Source organism: Colletotrichum siamense (genome assembly GCF_013390195.1).
Source record: "Colletotrichum siamense strain Cg363 chromosome Unknown KSG_Cg363_contig03, whole genome shotgun sequence".
NCBI classification, from domain to species: Eukaryota; Fungi; Ascomycota; class Sordariomycetes; order Glomerellales; family Glomerellaceae; genus Colletotrichum; species Colletotrichum siamense.
In genome coordinates, this window is record NW_023501016.1 from 6,237,285 (window position 1) to 6,250,197 (window position 12,913).

General features: G+C 54.8%; 4 protein-coding genes across 4 annotated transcripts; 3 read left to right on the top strand and 1 right to left on the bottom strand.

Moving 5' to 3' along the window:
- Nucleotides 1-126: 126 nt before the first annotated feature.
- plg7 (putative phospholipase A2) lies at nt 127-1,947 on the top strand (the record flags this gene model as incomplete). The annotated part of the gene is made up of 2 exons (XM_036637505.1): nt 127-458; nt 519-1,947. 2 exons carry the CDS (start codon nt 127-129, stop codon nt 1,945-1,947), a joined length of 1,761 nt encoding a protein of 586 aa, XP_036498657.1.
- Nucleotides 1,948-2,534: 587 nt separating this feature from the next.
- On the top strand, nt 2,535-2,978 carry CGCS363_v005657 (uncharacterized protein; the record flags this gene model as incomplete). Its single annotated transcript, XM_036637506.1, has 1 exon — nt 2,535-2,978. The coding sequence occupies one exon, from the start codon at nt 2,535-2,537 to the stop codon at nt 2,976-2,978; it is 444 nt and encodes a 147-aa protein (XP_036498658.1).
- A 747-nt stretch (nt 2,979-3,725) lies between these two features.
- Nucleotides 3,726-4,705, top strand: CGCS363_v005658 (Extracellular metalloprotease; the record flags this gene model as incomplete). The annotated part of the gene is made up of 3 exons (XM_036637507.1): nt 3,726-3,956; nt 4,009-4,577; nt 4,630-4,705. 3 exons carry the CDS (start codon nt 3,726-3,728, stop codon nt 4,703-4,705), a joined length of 876 nt encoding a protein of 291 aa, XP_036498223.1.
- Nucleotides 4,706-4,754: 49 nt separating this feature from the next.
- Nucleotides 4,755-7,965, bottom strand: NIA1 (Nitrate reductase [NADH] 1; the record flags this gene model as incomplete). Its single annotated transcript, XM_036637508.1, has 3 exons — nt 4,755-4,795; nt 4,843-5,778; nt 5,826-7,965. The coding sequence occupies 3 exons, from the start codon at nt 7,963-7,965 to the stop codon at nt 4,755-4,757; spliced, it is 3,117 nt and encodes a 1,038-aa protein (XP_036498224.1).
- Between the last annotated feature and the right edge of the window lie 4,948 nt (nt 7,966-12,913).

The following is a 12,913-nucleotide window of genomic DNA, read 5'->3' on the forward strand; positions in this document are numbered from 1 at the left end:
AACCTTTTGCGCACCGCAGCATCATATCACCAGACCAGAAAACCCACGACCAATCCTGCCCGTGAACTCGTCAAAACACACAGCCAGCAGCACGACTGCAGAAGCAGAGCAGAACGCCACGCAGAGATGTCGCCCGCTGCGCAAGCGCCCCCGACGGCCGCCGAGAAGGTCGCCTCCTTCTTCTCCCGCCTGAGCCCTGTGCCGGCCTTCCCCGACTACACCGGCCCGCACAAGGTCGGCACCGTTGACATCGAGGTGCCCGTCTCCGAGCTCGAGTCGCCCAGCCCGACGCCCTACACGGCCACCGAGATACACACCGTCCAGTGCCGCGTCTTCTACCCAGCTGTGCCTGAATCCAACGGCAAGAGGATAAACTGGCTGCCCTCGCCCCAGCGCCAGCATGTCTCGGCGTATACCCAGTTCATTGGCATCCGCCCAATGGTGGCCGACATGATCTCGTACGTCTTCCTTCCGTCTTAATCATGGTTACAATTTGAACTGACAAGAACCTCCAACAGCTTCCTCCCACGACACCTTCACTACACCACGATCCCCGTCCATAAGAACGCCGACATCCTCGAACCAGACACCCCGAACCGCCGCTGGCCGACCATGATCTTCTCCCACGGCCTCGGCGGCAACCGCAACACGTACTCCCACCTCGCCGGCTCCCTCGCCTCCCACGGCATCGTCGTCATCTGCCCCGAACACCGCGACGGCAGCGCCGTCGCCTCCTTCGTCCGCATCCCCGGCAAGCAGGACCAGTACTTCCTCCGCAACACCCGCCGCGTCGTCCCCTGGGTCCGCCTCGACCACGACGCCCGCCCCGAGATCTATGAGGCCCGCGAGGACCAGCTGCGCATCCGCCTCTGGGAGCTCGGCCTCATCCACGTCGTCGCCCTCAACCTCGACCTTGGCATGGCCATGTCCAACCTCAACAAGTCCACCCCATCCCTCACCCCCTTCAAGAACAAGCTCCACGTCCACGACCCCGGCTGCATCCTTTTCGGCGGCCACAGCTTCGGCTCCGCCTCCATCGTCCAGTTCCTCAAGACCACCTACTACGCAGAGTCCTCCGCCCTCGCACACGTGCCCAAGCCCCTCTTCACCCCGCGCCGCGACTCCACCCTCTGCAAGCAGGTCACCGAGAAGAACGTCACCATGCTCCTCGACATGTGGTGCTTCCCCCTTCTCGCCCCCGGCTCATCCGCCCTCTTCGACCTGCCCCTGCCCGCTTACGCCAACAAGCCCGCCGCGCCCGGCGGCACCGCCATCCTCGCCGTCGAGTCCGACGCCTTCTACAAGTGGACCGACCACCTCCACGTCACCGCGCGCGTCCTCTCCCCGGAGCCGTCCTCCAACGTCCTCACCCCCGCCACCTTCCGCCGCAGCGGCGTGCGCCTCCCCGAGCCCAACTTCTTCTACGTCGAGAACTCAGCGCACCTCTCCCAGTCCGACTTCGGCATCCTCTTCCCATGGCTGACCAAGAAGATCTTCAACTCGGAGGAGCCCGAGCGCGCGCTGCGCCTGAACCTGCGCGCGCAGCTGCAGCTTCTCCGCGTGAACAACGTGCCCGTCGCGCGGACGTGGATCGGCGACCTCGTCGACGGCACGGGGTCTGGCAAGATGGGCATCTCGGGCGACGAGGACGGCGACAACGGCCCGGACGACGGGCTGATGGACGACAAGGCCATCTTCGACAGGAGCGAGGGCAAGGTGCAGTTTTGGAAGTGGATCGACGTCATTGGGATGGGCTCGCCGGAGCAGACGCCCGCGAGCGCTGCGACCACGACCGCGACGTCGACAGCGGCGGCTCCGGGCGGCGAGGGGGTGAATGCGCAGGTTGCGGCGGTGGAGCAGACGGACCGGGACATGGAGGAGGAGCTGGAGCCGCTGCAGGCTGTTGCTAGCGCCGCGCAGCACCAGGCGGCTGCGGTGCGGGCGTAATTCACGATGGGCACACGGATAGACATGTGTATAATTCACGGGCTGGCGATTACAGGTGGCATTACGGGTTAAAGACGGAGTTTGTTGGTTTGTATCGGTTTTTTCAGCATTGCGTGCATTGAGCGCGCGGTAGATACCTCAATGCAGTAGTACATACATTAGAAAAGAATTCTTTACCGACATCGAGAAGCCGATGGGTATGCAAGTGATGACGATCGGCTGCATGTAGGGCTAAGACTAGAGACGAACGGGTAGATCGATCTGGGGTTTCACATGCGTTTTTGCAATCGAATTCTGACTGCTGGAATGTGGAAAAGGGCGGCGACGGGATCGTCCGGTAGTTTCCCCCAGCACGGCCGGCGTCGGTTGTAAGTCACGTATGGTCCAAGTCATACACGTCATTGAGATGAAGGCGTCAAAGAACCACCAGAACGCCATTGATTCTGCAACGGCTGCGCTTCGACTAGGGGAGCACGGAGAATGCTCCTTAAATCAGCATATTCCAGCTCTCTGCGAGGTCGGAGAATCTCCATCGACACGATAACTCATCCACAAAAGCAAACTCGCACAAAAGCATTACACACACAATGGCCCCTGTAAGCCCAATCTTCTCCCTCCTCGACCGCTTCGGCGCCAGCCCCTCCAATTCCTCCCACTCACACGCACCGCAGCAGCAAAAGCAACCCGAGCGCCTCAAGCACGTCGCCGGCGGCAACCCCTCGCAGCTCGGCGACCCCGTCTCGCTCAAGGCCGAGGTGTCGAAGCTGGTGCCCACGGAGGGCGACCAAGGCGCGCAGAAGAGCTCGGGAGGAGCCTCCAACAAGAAAGGCGGGGTCCTCGGCGCGAAGAACTCGGACGGCAGCCCGGTGCAGGATAAGGAGAAGAAGCGGCTGAAGCAGATTGCGGAGGAGAACAACGAGGCGGGTAACCCGTCGCAGCTGGGCGATCCGGTTAGTTTGAAGGCGGAGACGAGTAGTACGGAGCCGGGGGGTGAGGCGGATGGGCAGAGGAGGGAGAAGTCGAAGCTCTGAGGGAGTTTGATGTTGTGATCAGCACCAACCAGTATCATTAGCCTAATTCATTTTTTGATTCTTTGGAATCATGGAGTAGTACGTATTTCAGGCCTGGGCAACCGGGCTTCATGAAGCCGATTCCATAGTGTTCCGGGATGCGGCCGGGTCCGGCGCCGGGTCTCTGCCGAACCCACTGTTCGCCGATCGGTACGTGTGGATTGTTATCACTGCCGTATTCATCCCGGAAGCTCACACAGGTTAATCCATAGTTATAAGGCTGGGATCTTCTGCCGACCGCTAACATGATGACTTCTTGGCACCTGGGATATTCCCGCGACAGCAATTCCCCAACAGGAAGCTGGTTAAGGTTATTTTCGTCTCCTTGCCGTCTAAATTGCGCCTTTCAACAACACACAGCACCATATGCACGCTTTTTGATCTAATCATCGTCCACTCCCGCGATACGAAGCGCGTCGACTCGGGAGCCTTTCTCGTTCCGGCAGTTCGCTCGACACCCTTGCTCCCCCGAGCTTCCAGCGTCACCCCCGCGGTGGAGTTTCTCGCGATTTAAGCAGTCCGCCAAGAGCCCAAGCCCTCGTGTTCACGATGGCCCCATGGGTTGACATGTTTATCTTGGCTATTTGTGCCATCATTGCTGGGCGGGTTGCTCTTGTTTAAATAGGCGGTGACAAACGGCCCCGTGATGGCTTCGAGGTATTCTGCTGGTCAGCCTTTCGGTGAGAATCTGCTCAACCTTTGGACAAGATGATGTTCCCTCGCGCCACCACCGCTCTCCTCACGCTTGGCGCATCGCTGGCGTTGGGTAAACTCCAATGCGTCAACGACGACACCCTCGCCGCGGCCGAGCTCCCTCAGATCTCGTTGCCGACGTATGTCAAGCGGCAAGATGCGCCAAAGGAGGTTGACGTCTACTTCCACGTCGCCAGCACCGAGGCCAACCAGGACAGAATCAGCGACGCCACCGTCGATGCCCAGGTAAGCCATCACCACTTTTCTCAGAAACACTCATCACTAACACACTGCCCAGTTCGAAGTCCTGCACTCAACCTACCTCCGCCACGGCTTCTCCCTCAACCTCGTCAACGTCTCGCGCGTCGTCGACGACGTCGCCGGCAAGGGCTTCTACGACGACGAGGGCATCGGCATCCCCGACTACGACGCCTACGTCGCCTGGCGCACCGCCACGCGCCGCGGCGCCTACGACGCCCTCAACGTCTACTTCTTCAGCGACCTCAACGAGGGCATCGGCGGGTACTGCAACCTCGCGGGCGTCGTGCAGGACGGCAGCCAGCAGTTCTACCTCGACGGGTGCTGGGTCAACGGCGACAGCATGCCGGGCATGGTCCCCCGCAGCAGCGCCGGGAACGAGACGGTAGTCCCGAACAAGGGGCACATTGCGATCCACGAGGTCGGGCACTGGTTTGGGCTGTTTCACACGTTCCATGGCCGGTTCTGCGACGGGATCAACGACCAGGTGGCGGATACGCCGGCGCAGGCGGGCGCGAGCTCGGGGTGTCCTGTGGGTAGGGACTCGTGCCCTGATGCGCCTGGGTTGGACCCGATTCATAACTTTATGGATTACTCTGACGATACTTGGTAAGTTCTGATGATAGCGGTTGAGAGGGAGATTTGCTGACTGGAGACGTAGCACGACGGAGTTCACCCCGGGACAGGAGGAGAGGATGCACCAGCAGTTTGACGTTTATCGCAGATGGCAGGGATAGACCAAAGGACATGATGGGTAAATGCATTCTACGTTTTAAGAGAAATAGACTAGAAACCAAAGACATTCTCGTCCTCCTCGTAACCCCATTCTGGGACCAGTTAGTACAACACCACACTTGGAGATGTGGCTTCTCACCTTTCAATGCCGGCAATGCAGCTTTTTGGATCATCGCTGGTGGACCGCACAGGAAGACCGCGCTATCATCTGTCGGAGGGAACAAGTTCTTCCTAAGAACTTTGCCGTCAACATGGCCGCTCAAGCCATCCCATTCACCACTGGGGTGGCTCAAGACATGCGTGACTTTCAGTCTCCCACCGCTCCGCTTCACGAAACCATCAAACTCCTTTCGAAGAAGTATATCGTCCTCCGTCTTGTTCGCATCCACGACCCGAATTTCTGTTTCGTCATCACCAGACTCCACGATTCTCGCAACGAGGGAGTACCCAGGCGTAACGCCCGATCCGCCTAGCACCAGAGATACCTGCCGGTACACGCGCTCCTCACCGTCAATGATAAACCTACCGTTTCCCTCATACGTGATCTCACCCGTCGGCCCGCGAATCTCCACCTCGCCTCCGATGGGCATGCAATGCAGGATGTTGGACATGGCTCCGCCGGGCTGCTTATCAGTCGGGAAGTACGTCTTGACTACCATCTCAAAGGTGCCGTCGCCGTCTGCAGAGCCATGCTTCTTGACTCCATTCCCGTTCTTCTTGACTCCATTCCCGTTCTTCTCAGCTACCTTGCTGGGTGCGTTATCCGCAGCTGGTAGAATGGGACGCGTCGGCGTGTAAGACCGCACGAGCATCTTGTCCTTCAGATGGAACCCAATCAAGACGTGCTGGCAAGTTCCCAGTCCCAGAACTGCCTGATGGTCCGGTAGTTGAAAGGTGTAGGAGAATGTGTCCTCCGAGAGCGCTTTGCGGTCGATAAGCTTGGTAGGAATCCATTTGTGCTTCTGCAGCGCCCGCTTCTCGTTGCTGTTGTCCTTGGCTCTATCGGCCGCTGCCTTTTCGGCATTCTTCTTGATGAAGTTCTTGGCCTTGTCGGTGACAACACCGAGCAAGCATTCTGCAACGTCAGTATCCCCCCAAAAGCCGGTGCAAAACTTATCTTACCGTTCAGCTTCTCATAGGCGAACCCATCATGAATACTCTCAAACTCCTCCGTCGCCTCCTGGTGCACCCTTCCAGCATGCGCCATAATCGGCGCCTTACCTCCAGGATGCCACGCCATAACCGACGTTGCATCATACACCTTCCCATCCACGACAATCCAGCAATCATCCTCCTTGTCATGCTTCTCAATCTCCTCCCTCGTAAACTGCTTCTGCGGCGTCCCGTTGTCACGCTTGGCCGCCTCTACCTGGTTTACCACACTGGGCTTCATCCACCCTCCCTCCCCCGTCCCAGGCTCAACAGGATGCCGGAACAACACACAAGCAGGACCCCCTTCTTCCTCCGCCTCCACAATCTCCGACTTGACCGTGTACCAACAGTTATTCATCATCCCCATCAGATTCCATGCTGGCTTCTCGGGCTGCGTGTTCTTAAACACATTAAAGCAGCGCACCTTGATCTCCCTCGCCTGGATCAGATGCGCCAGCGGCACATCCACATGCCAATGTAGCCACGTCCAGAACTTCTTCCCATGCCGGATTGGCGCCTCGGGAAACTCGCGGATGCAGTACAACCATGTCTCCCCGCCGTCCAGCGACACCTCCACCTTCTGCACCTCATGCCCGCCGCCGTCGTACGCAAACCCCTGGACGCGGTACACCTTTCCCCCTTGCGCGTCCGCGAGGCTGATCCTCTCGCCCTGCTCAGGGCGCACGATGACCGAGTTGAGGTTCTGCTCGTTGCACGCGGTGCTCGGGTGCCGGAACATGGTCTCCGCGAGGGCGCTCTCCATGTCGGTGATGAAGGACGGCAGCACGCGGTTGTCCCAGATGTGGTAGTGCGAGGCGTTTTCCGTCTCGGAGATCCAGATGCGCTTGAGCCACTTGACGTTGCGGCCGCCGACGTAGCCCGGGACGATGAGCCGGACGGGGTAGCCGTGGTCGGGGGGCAGGGGGACGTCGTTCATCTCGTAGGCGAGGAGGACGTCGTTCATCGGGTCCATGGCGTAGTCGAAGGGGATGCTGGTGGCGTATTTCCCTTCGCTTAGCTCGTCTGCGCCTTCGAAGTTGACCCAGTACCGCTTCGTTTCGCTGAGCTCGTCGAGGGTCCCGGCTGCGAGGAGGATGTCTCGGAGGAGGGAACCTTTCCAGTAGGCGCAGCTTCCTCCGCCGGCGCCCCAGTTGAAGCCCTTGGATTTACGGATGAGATTGAGTTCCTTTCGGCGGTTGCCGTCGCAGGCGAGATAGACTGGGATGTTGACAGTGTCGAAGTTGTTCTTGAGCTGGTCCATCGTCAGGACGAGTCTGCCGTTCTCCACGTCGAGGGTGTGGAATTCCCACAGAAGGCGCGGTACGGGACCGTGGTTCCTCACGTAGTGCAGCTCATTCGGCGTTATCAAGCCCGCGTCAAATAGCTTTGTGAGCTGAGGCTCGGCATTGAGGGGATGCTTGCCGGTGAGTCGAATCAGCTCGGGGCTTCGCGGGAGCCAGTTGTCAGGGGTAAATTGGTCGGCTTCGTCTATTGCAATGTGCTCTCGATGGCTTTTCTGAGGAGACTCCCGTTTTCCGTCGTTCGTTTCAAGCTTCTTGATGTAGTCGCTCTCGTGTTCCAGTCCCCGAAGAAGCGCAAGCTCGTGATGGGAGTACTTGTTTTCTGGCTTTTCTTGGCCTTCCTCATCTTGATGTCCGTTCTGACCCGACGGAGTCTCATCATGGCCATTCTGGTCCTGGCTGCTGCCATTTGTGGCTTCTCCATTCCCCTCCTTGGCTTCCTTCTCCTTCGCTTTCTTCTCAGCTTCCAGATTCGCGGGCCACTTCTGTCCGTACTTGACCCATTCCTCAGTAACGTTCAGCACATACCGCCATCCAACTGACCGGTTTTCCGGATGGCGGAGGCTCAGATTCTCTTGGGCTCTGATGATGTCCTCAAAGTTGACGAGCTCTCCATTGCTAACGCGCGTGTGATATGCACCCAGCTTTCCCTTCGATTCTTCCACGTAGCCGGGCACGCGATTGTCTTTGTTCTTGAAGCCGACACGATGGTTGTGGCCTGAGCCCCAGTTTGGCTCATTATCGATCTCTTGGTGAGAGGAGCCTGGATGGTCCTGTTTCTGGACGACGAAATGACTGGTTGCACCCATTTTCAGGATTTCGGTATGAAAATGGCCAAGGTGATGGAGGATCTCTAGCACGTCTATCGAAGAATCAAAGATTAAATGAGAGAGAATGCTTTCATTATGACATATGTTACTATAGCACATGGGATGACGTCGGTAATTTCTTGCCGTGAGAACCCGGGTGTCTTAGTTACTATGTTAGTTAGCGATTGTGCCGTCGATGATGACTCGTCGCGTGGCCGAAAACCAGCCCAATAGTCATGGTCGCCAGCCTTTCCCATTCCGGCGCAGTCAATGAGAACCAAGAGAAAAGCACGTCCTTCGGGATTTGAATTTGCTGAAATGTCATTACCTAATATTTGGATTTAGACGCGCTTGACACATATACGTAAGGATGGATTACAATAGATATAGTACTGAAGAGAACCGCGTGAGATCCATCAATGCCAGAGCCATTTGTGCCTTGTAGTTCAGCACAAGGCGATTTCCTGTAAGTCATCTTCGACGACGTCTCCCCATCCTTGCCCCCACATCAGGGCATCAATGAGAGCGAACCCGATGAGCTGGTAATTGTCGCTTTCAGGAACCTCGCGCAGGACAAGGGGCATTGGAACACCCGCAACGAGGAAGATCACATCCCCAACCTTTGTATTGGCGGGGCAGTTACCAGTCGCTAATGGGTGAGGAGCCGTAATAAATACAGACCTGCCCTTCTTGGCCATGTCGTTGCATATGCTCGTGTGAAATTCCATCAGCTCAGGTGTGGCCAGCATGGACTCCAAAACATCCCTGAGCAAGATGTTATCTCCACTTCGGACTAGACCATCCCAAAGAGCCCAGAGATGTTCGAAATTTGAAAAACGGGCTGGTTTCTCTGTCATGTCGACATAGTGAATTCTGCGGAGGCTTGTGTCTACAAAGACACTGCCCCAGCCGGCATTGACCCTTTCAACATTGGCGCGATGCTGTTCCCGAAGTATGATAATGTTGTGAAGGTGGGTCCCGGAGTAGTACATTACGGTGTCGGTGTGCTCAAACGGTCCTCCACACCAGTCGACGCGATTAATTTTGCGGCCTCGTACTACCAGTCTGTCATCGTCATGGAGCACCCACCAGGGGTCCGAGTCTGGAGTAGCATTGTTGCCTGCCCGTCCAAATAGCTGGGAGGGCTTGAGCCACATCTCTTCACTGTCAAGCTGCCAGTCTGGCACCCAGGAGGGCTTGCCGTCAGCTCGGGGTCCGTTTGCGCAGAGCAGAAGATTCATCGATTTTGTCCAGATCAGGAGCTGAACGAATAACTCCTTTTGTATGTCGCCAAGGTCCCTTGAGTAGTCAGGTGTAGTAAGCGAAAGCCCCAGCTTCTGGAGAATGGCATGCATGCCATACGACTGGTCTTTGGGGTTTGTTGCCTTTCTTGTCCGGATTTCTTGAATGATTGCCTCGACAGAGTTCATCTTGCCCCCCAGTTGCAACTGGTCATTATTTCCAAAACTGACAGCAGGTATGTAGCCGAGCAACAACACCAATATGCCCAGTGCTTGTAGCCAGGCCCATGGGAGGTCCACTTCCGTCTCCCGTAGCCACCTGGCCCAAGACGGCCATTCGTTGATGTAGGGCCCAAGATCTGCCCGAACCAGTTCGAGGAACAATGCTCCTACAAGCCGATACAAAACGAACAGGAGAATTGCAACCAGAAAGAACAAAAAAGTGCCAATCAACATCCAGTACATGCGTAAATAACAGTCGATGACTCTGTTGATGAAGGTAGCATACTCTGGAAGGCCAGTTGCTAGGGATGTCTGTCGAAGCCATGCCGATGGCTGTCGAATGGAGAACCAGATTGACGCCAGCCCTATCCATTTGAACGTGGTGGATTCGGGGATTTTCACGGGAAATTTCGCGCTCGACAGTTCCATGAATAAGAGGCTCCGCGATAACGACCGCCATGGTAGTACTCTAGATCCACAGCAGATGATGGGATCTGACGCTAAAAGAAATTCTTGAAGCGTCCACACTCGGCTAGCCCAGACTCGAGCGAAAAAGTCATTCAAGATATCCTGCGTCATCCAACTATCGGGAAGACTATTAAGCCATTTTCGAGAGAAGTCCTTGAAAAAGTCGCGAGTTCCTGAAAAAGAGTTAGATTGAAAGAGCTACAATGGTATAATATAAAGACTTTGACATAATAATCATACCATATCTTCGCAAGTGATCAAGCCCACATATTCCATTTTTACAGAATATAGTGAAAGCAAAGACTAACAGATTGGCTGGGTTGCAATAAATGGCTGGATCCAAGCCTGTGGTTGCAGGAAGATACTTCTGGAACCCCGCCTGAGACAGATAATCGATGGCTTGATCGGACTCAGGGGTGCCTTCTCCCAGCCAGATGTAGACATTCCTTGCCAGAGAGTATATCTCACCCATCAATGGAACTTGGTCTTCTTTCTCTATGATGTCACTTTGGTTGATGCATATTGCATCTATCCAAACGGCAATTGCTCCGAATCGCGTTCTGAGATGCATCAATGCTGACCAGCAATTTGATGACACCGGAATGTCGTGATGCCCGATTGTGATCGTTTGCGGTGGACAGTCGAAGGTTCCCCAGACGTACGAGAGGGCATTGAAATCGGGCTTGTCGCTTAGCTTCATAATCCGTAGGTTGCCATGAATGGGACTTTGGGGATCACCGTTCCAAGAATTGTCGATCTCTAGCACTCGAATTGAGCGCGATCCACGTGGAAGCGGCAACGTCGAGTAGAGGTCACCTGGTGGATTCGCCACGCTGTCATCAACAGGCGGTAAAAGCGGCATCAACTCCATCGGAGATGATGGGAAGTATTTGTCGGGACGATAGGTCAAGTTGGCACTGGGGCAATAAGACGCGCATTGTCTGGTCCTTCACATGAATGAGAGAGGAGAGTGGCTGTGTTGCTGTTGTCCTGCTGCCAGGGAAACATGTTTATATCCATGTTTCTCGGGCACCGCCACAATCTGACAGTCAAAATATAGATAAGGCAACCAAGGCCAGGTAGAGAATGGTTCGCGATGCCTCATAGGTTGATTATATAATAGAGGCTGTCTCGCTTACCTGCTTCAGCTGGTGTCAACAAATCAACAGGCTGTTAAAAAGCACGCCTGATCAGCTAGTGCTATTTTTAGCAGGAAGCTTTCAGTGTCATTCCTGTTCGGCGATGTGATGAAGCTTTTGGGGCAGCGAAACCTTGTAAATACCTTAGCTCTGTATCCGTAGTAGAGCTGGAATAGCAACCGACGCGAGATCTCTGAACCGGGAAAAACATGTGTATTCGGGAGCTTGGACATTGACAGCCTCATCACGGAAGCAACACATTGTGTTTCGTTCTGGACCAGGTGTCTTTTGTATCCAATATCAAGTTCGCGGACTTGCTAGCTGTCCAAGCTAGGTAGAACGAAAGGAAGATCTCAAATTTGACTCGACTTCTTTTCATACATTTGAGTTAGCTAGCTATGAGCATCGACTTTGTTTGGTCTGGATAATTCCTCCTCGTTCGGCCGAGGAAGGTTTGGAGATGTTGTTCGACAATTAAGAAGTCACACAACTTGCTATCTTTTGACAGGAGCCTTCCTTTGGATTTTATAAGTGAATCTGAACGCAGATTTTCAGTTCCCCGGAGATGTTCGCAAACGTCCTTATACAATGTCCGCGAGAATTGTTCTGGGAAGCAGTGAACGCAGCGGAACCTTTTGTGGTTTGAATCCGCAGTCTGACAAATTGAGCAAGAACTGCAATGCTTATGTCGTTCAGTCTAGGTATTTCTCTCTCATTTTGCATGGTGTCCTAGAGTGGGCCTCGGTGTATTTCAACCTCGGGAAATGCTCAACTCGGGTTCGGCTCAGATATCCACATCATCCATACAGGGTATGGACGAGGCTAAGCCACAGATCAAATAGCCAATGAGCGCTTGGTTTTCGGATGATAAAGAACCTCCAGCCGGGTCAAAGGGGTTTGAGAAACTATTCAAGGTGAAATCCGAGCTTTTAGAACCACAGATCATGCTAATCCTCCACTCAGCGGAAGAATAAGAGGAAATCAAGAATCCGTGGACCAGCAACGCACAGATCGTGCCAAGGACGAACGAGATAACACCGCCCCATACCGATTCAACCCCGAACAGAAATGATCCTCTCCACGCGCTCTTCGGTCAAAAGTAGACTACCGGCAGTGATAGGCACTCCGCGTTAATGCGAAGAAAAGCGATGATTGTGGTGGGCGTTGCAAGCTAAGGTCATATCAATCAATCAAATACAAAGATGATAGACGATAATGTTCTCCACCTCAGGCAGTTTGCCTCAAAGTGGATAAAGCAGATTACCCGTGAGATGGCCACTAGAGTTAGCAACTTGCGATTCTCTGAAGATAACCCGAGCCTCCAAATGATGGTTTTACGTGTTCAATGTAATACGGCCCCACACAATGCCTTGGTCAAAGGGGGCGTTTTCGACGAAGTGGCTCAGAGCAGGGAAGTAAAGTAAATATCCGCAAGTCGAGATCGGTATCTGTGCGACACAGTCTGGCCCGCGAGTCCAAGAGAAGTTGCGATCTTCCGCATTATGTGCTGGATGTTGTGACTAAGCGGCATCATGACCTTCTTCAGACTAGTACCATCGAGGCTCGGTCTGTCAAAGCATCCACTTCTCAACAAGGTAGCTGAGCTTCTAGTAAATGCTCTGTCAAAGGGAGGCGTCTTTTCAATCAGTTAAAATGGTGATGTGATTTAACTCTGTCACTAACACTGCGTGACTAAGCGGCATCATGAGCTCCTAGACTTCTCGAGGCCAGCGAGCGCCGCACTGCCGAAACTACGTTGCCCGCGTTTTCCTGAAAATCTCCACTTTCCGACGGGCGACCAAGCCTTTGAAAGCCGTTCAAACTAACATGGAGACACAAAGTCCTGGATGAGATTGCTTCGGTAGTTCGGCCATATGA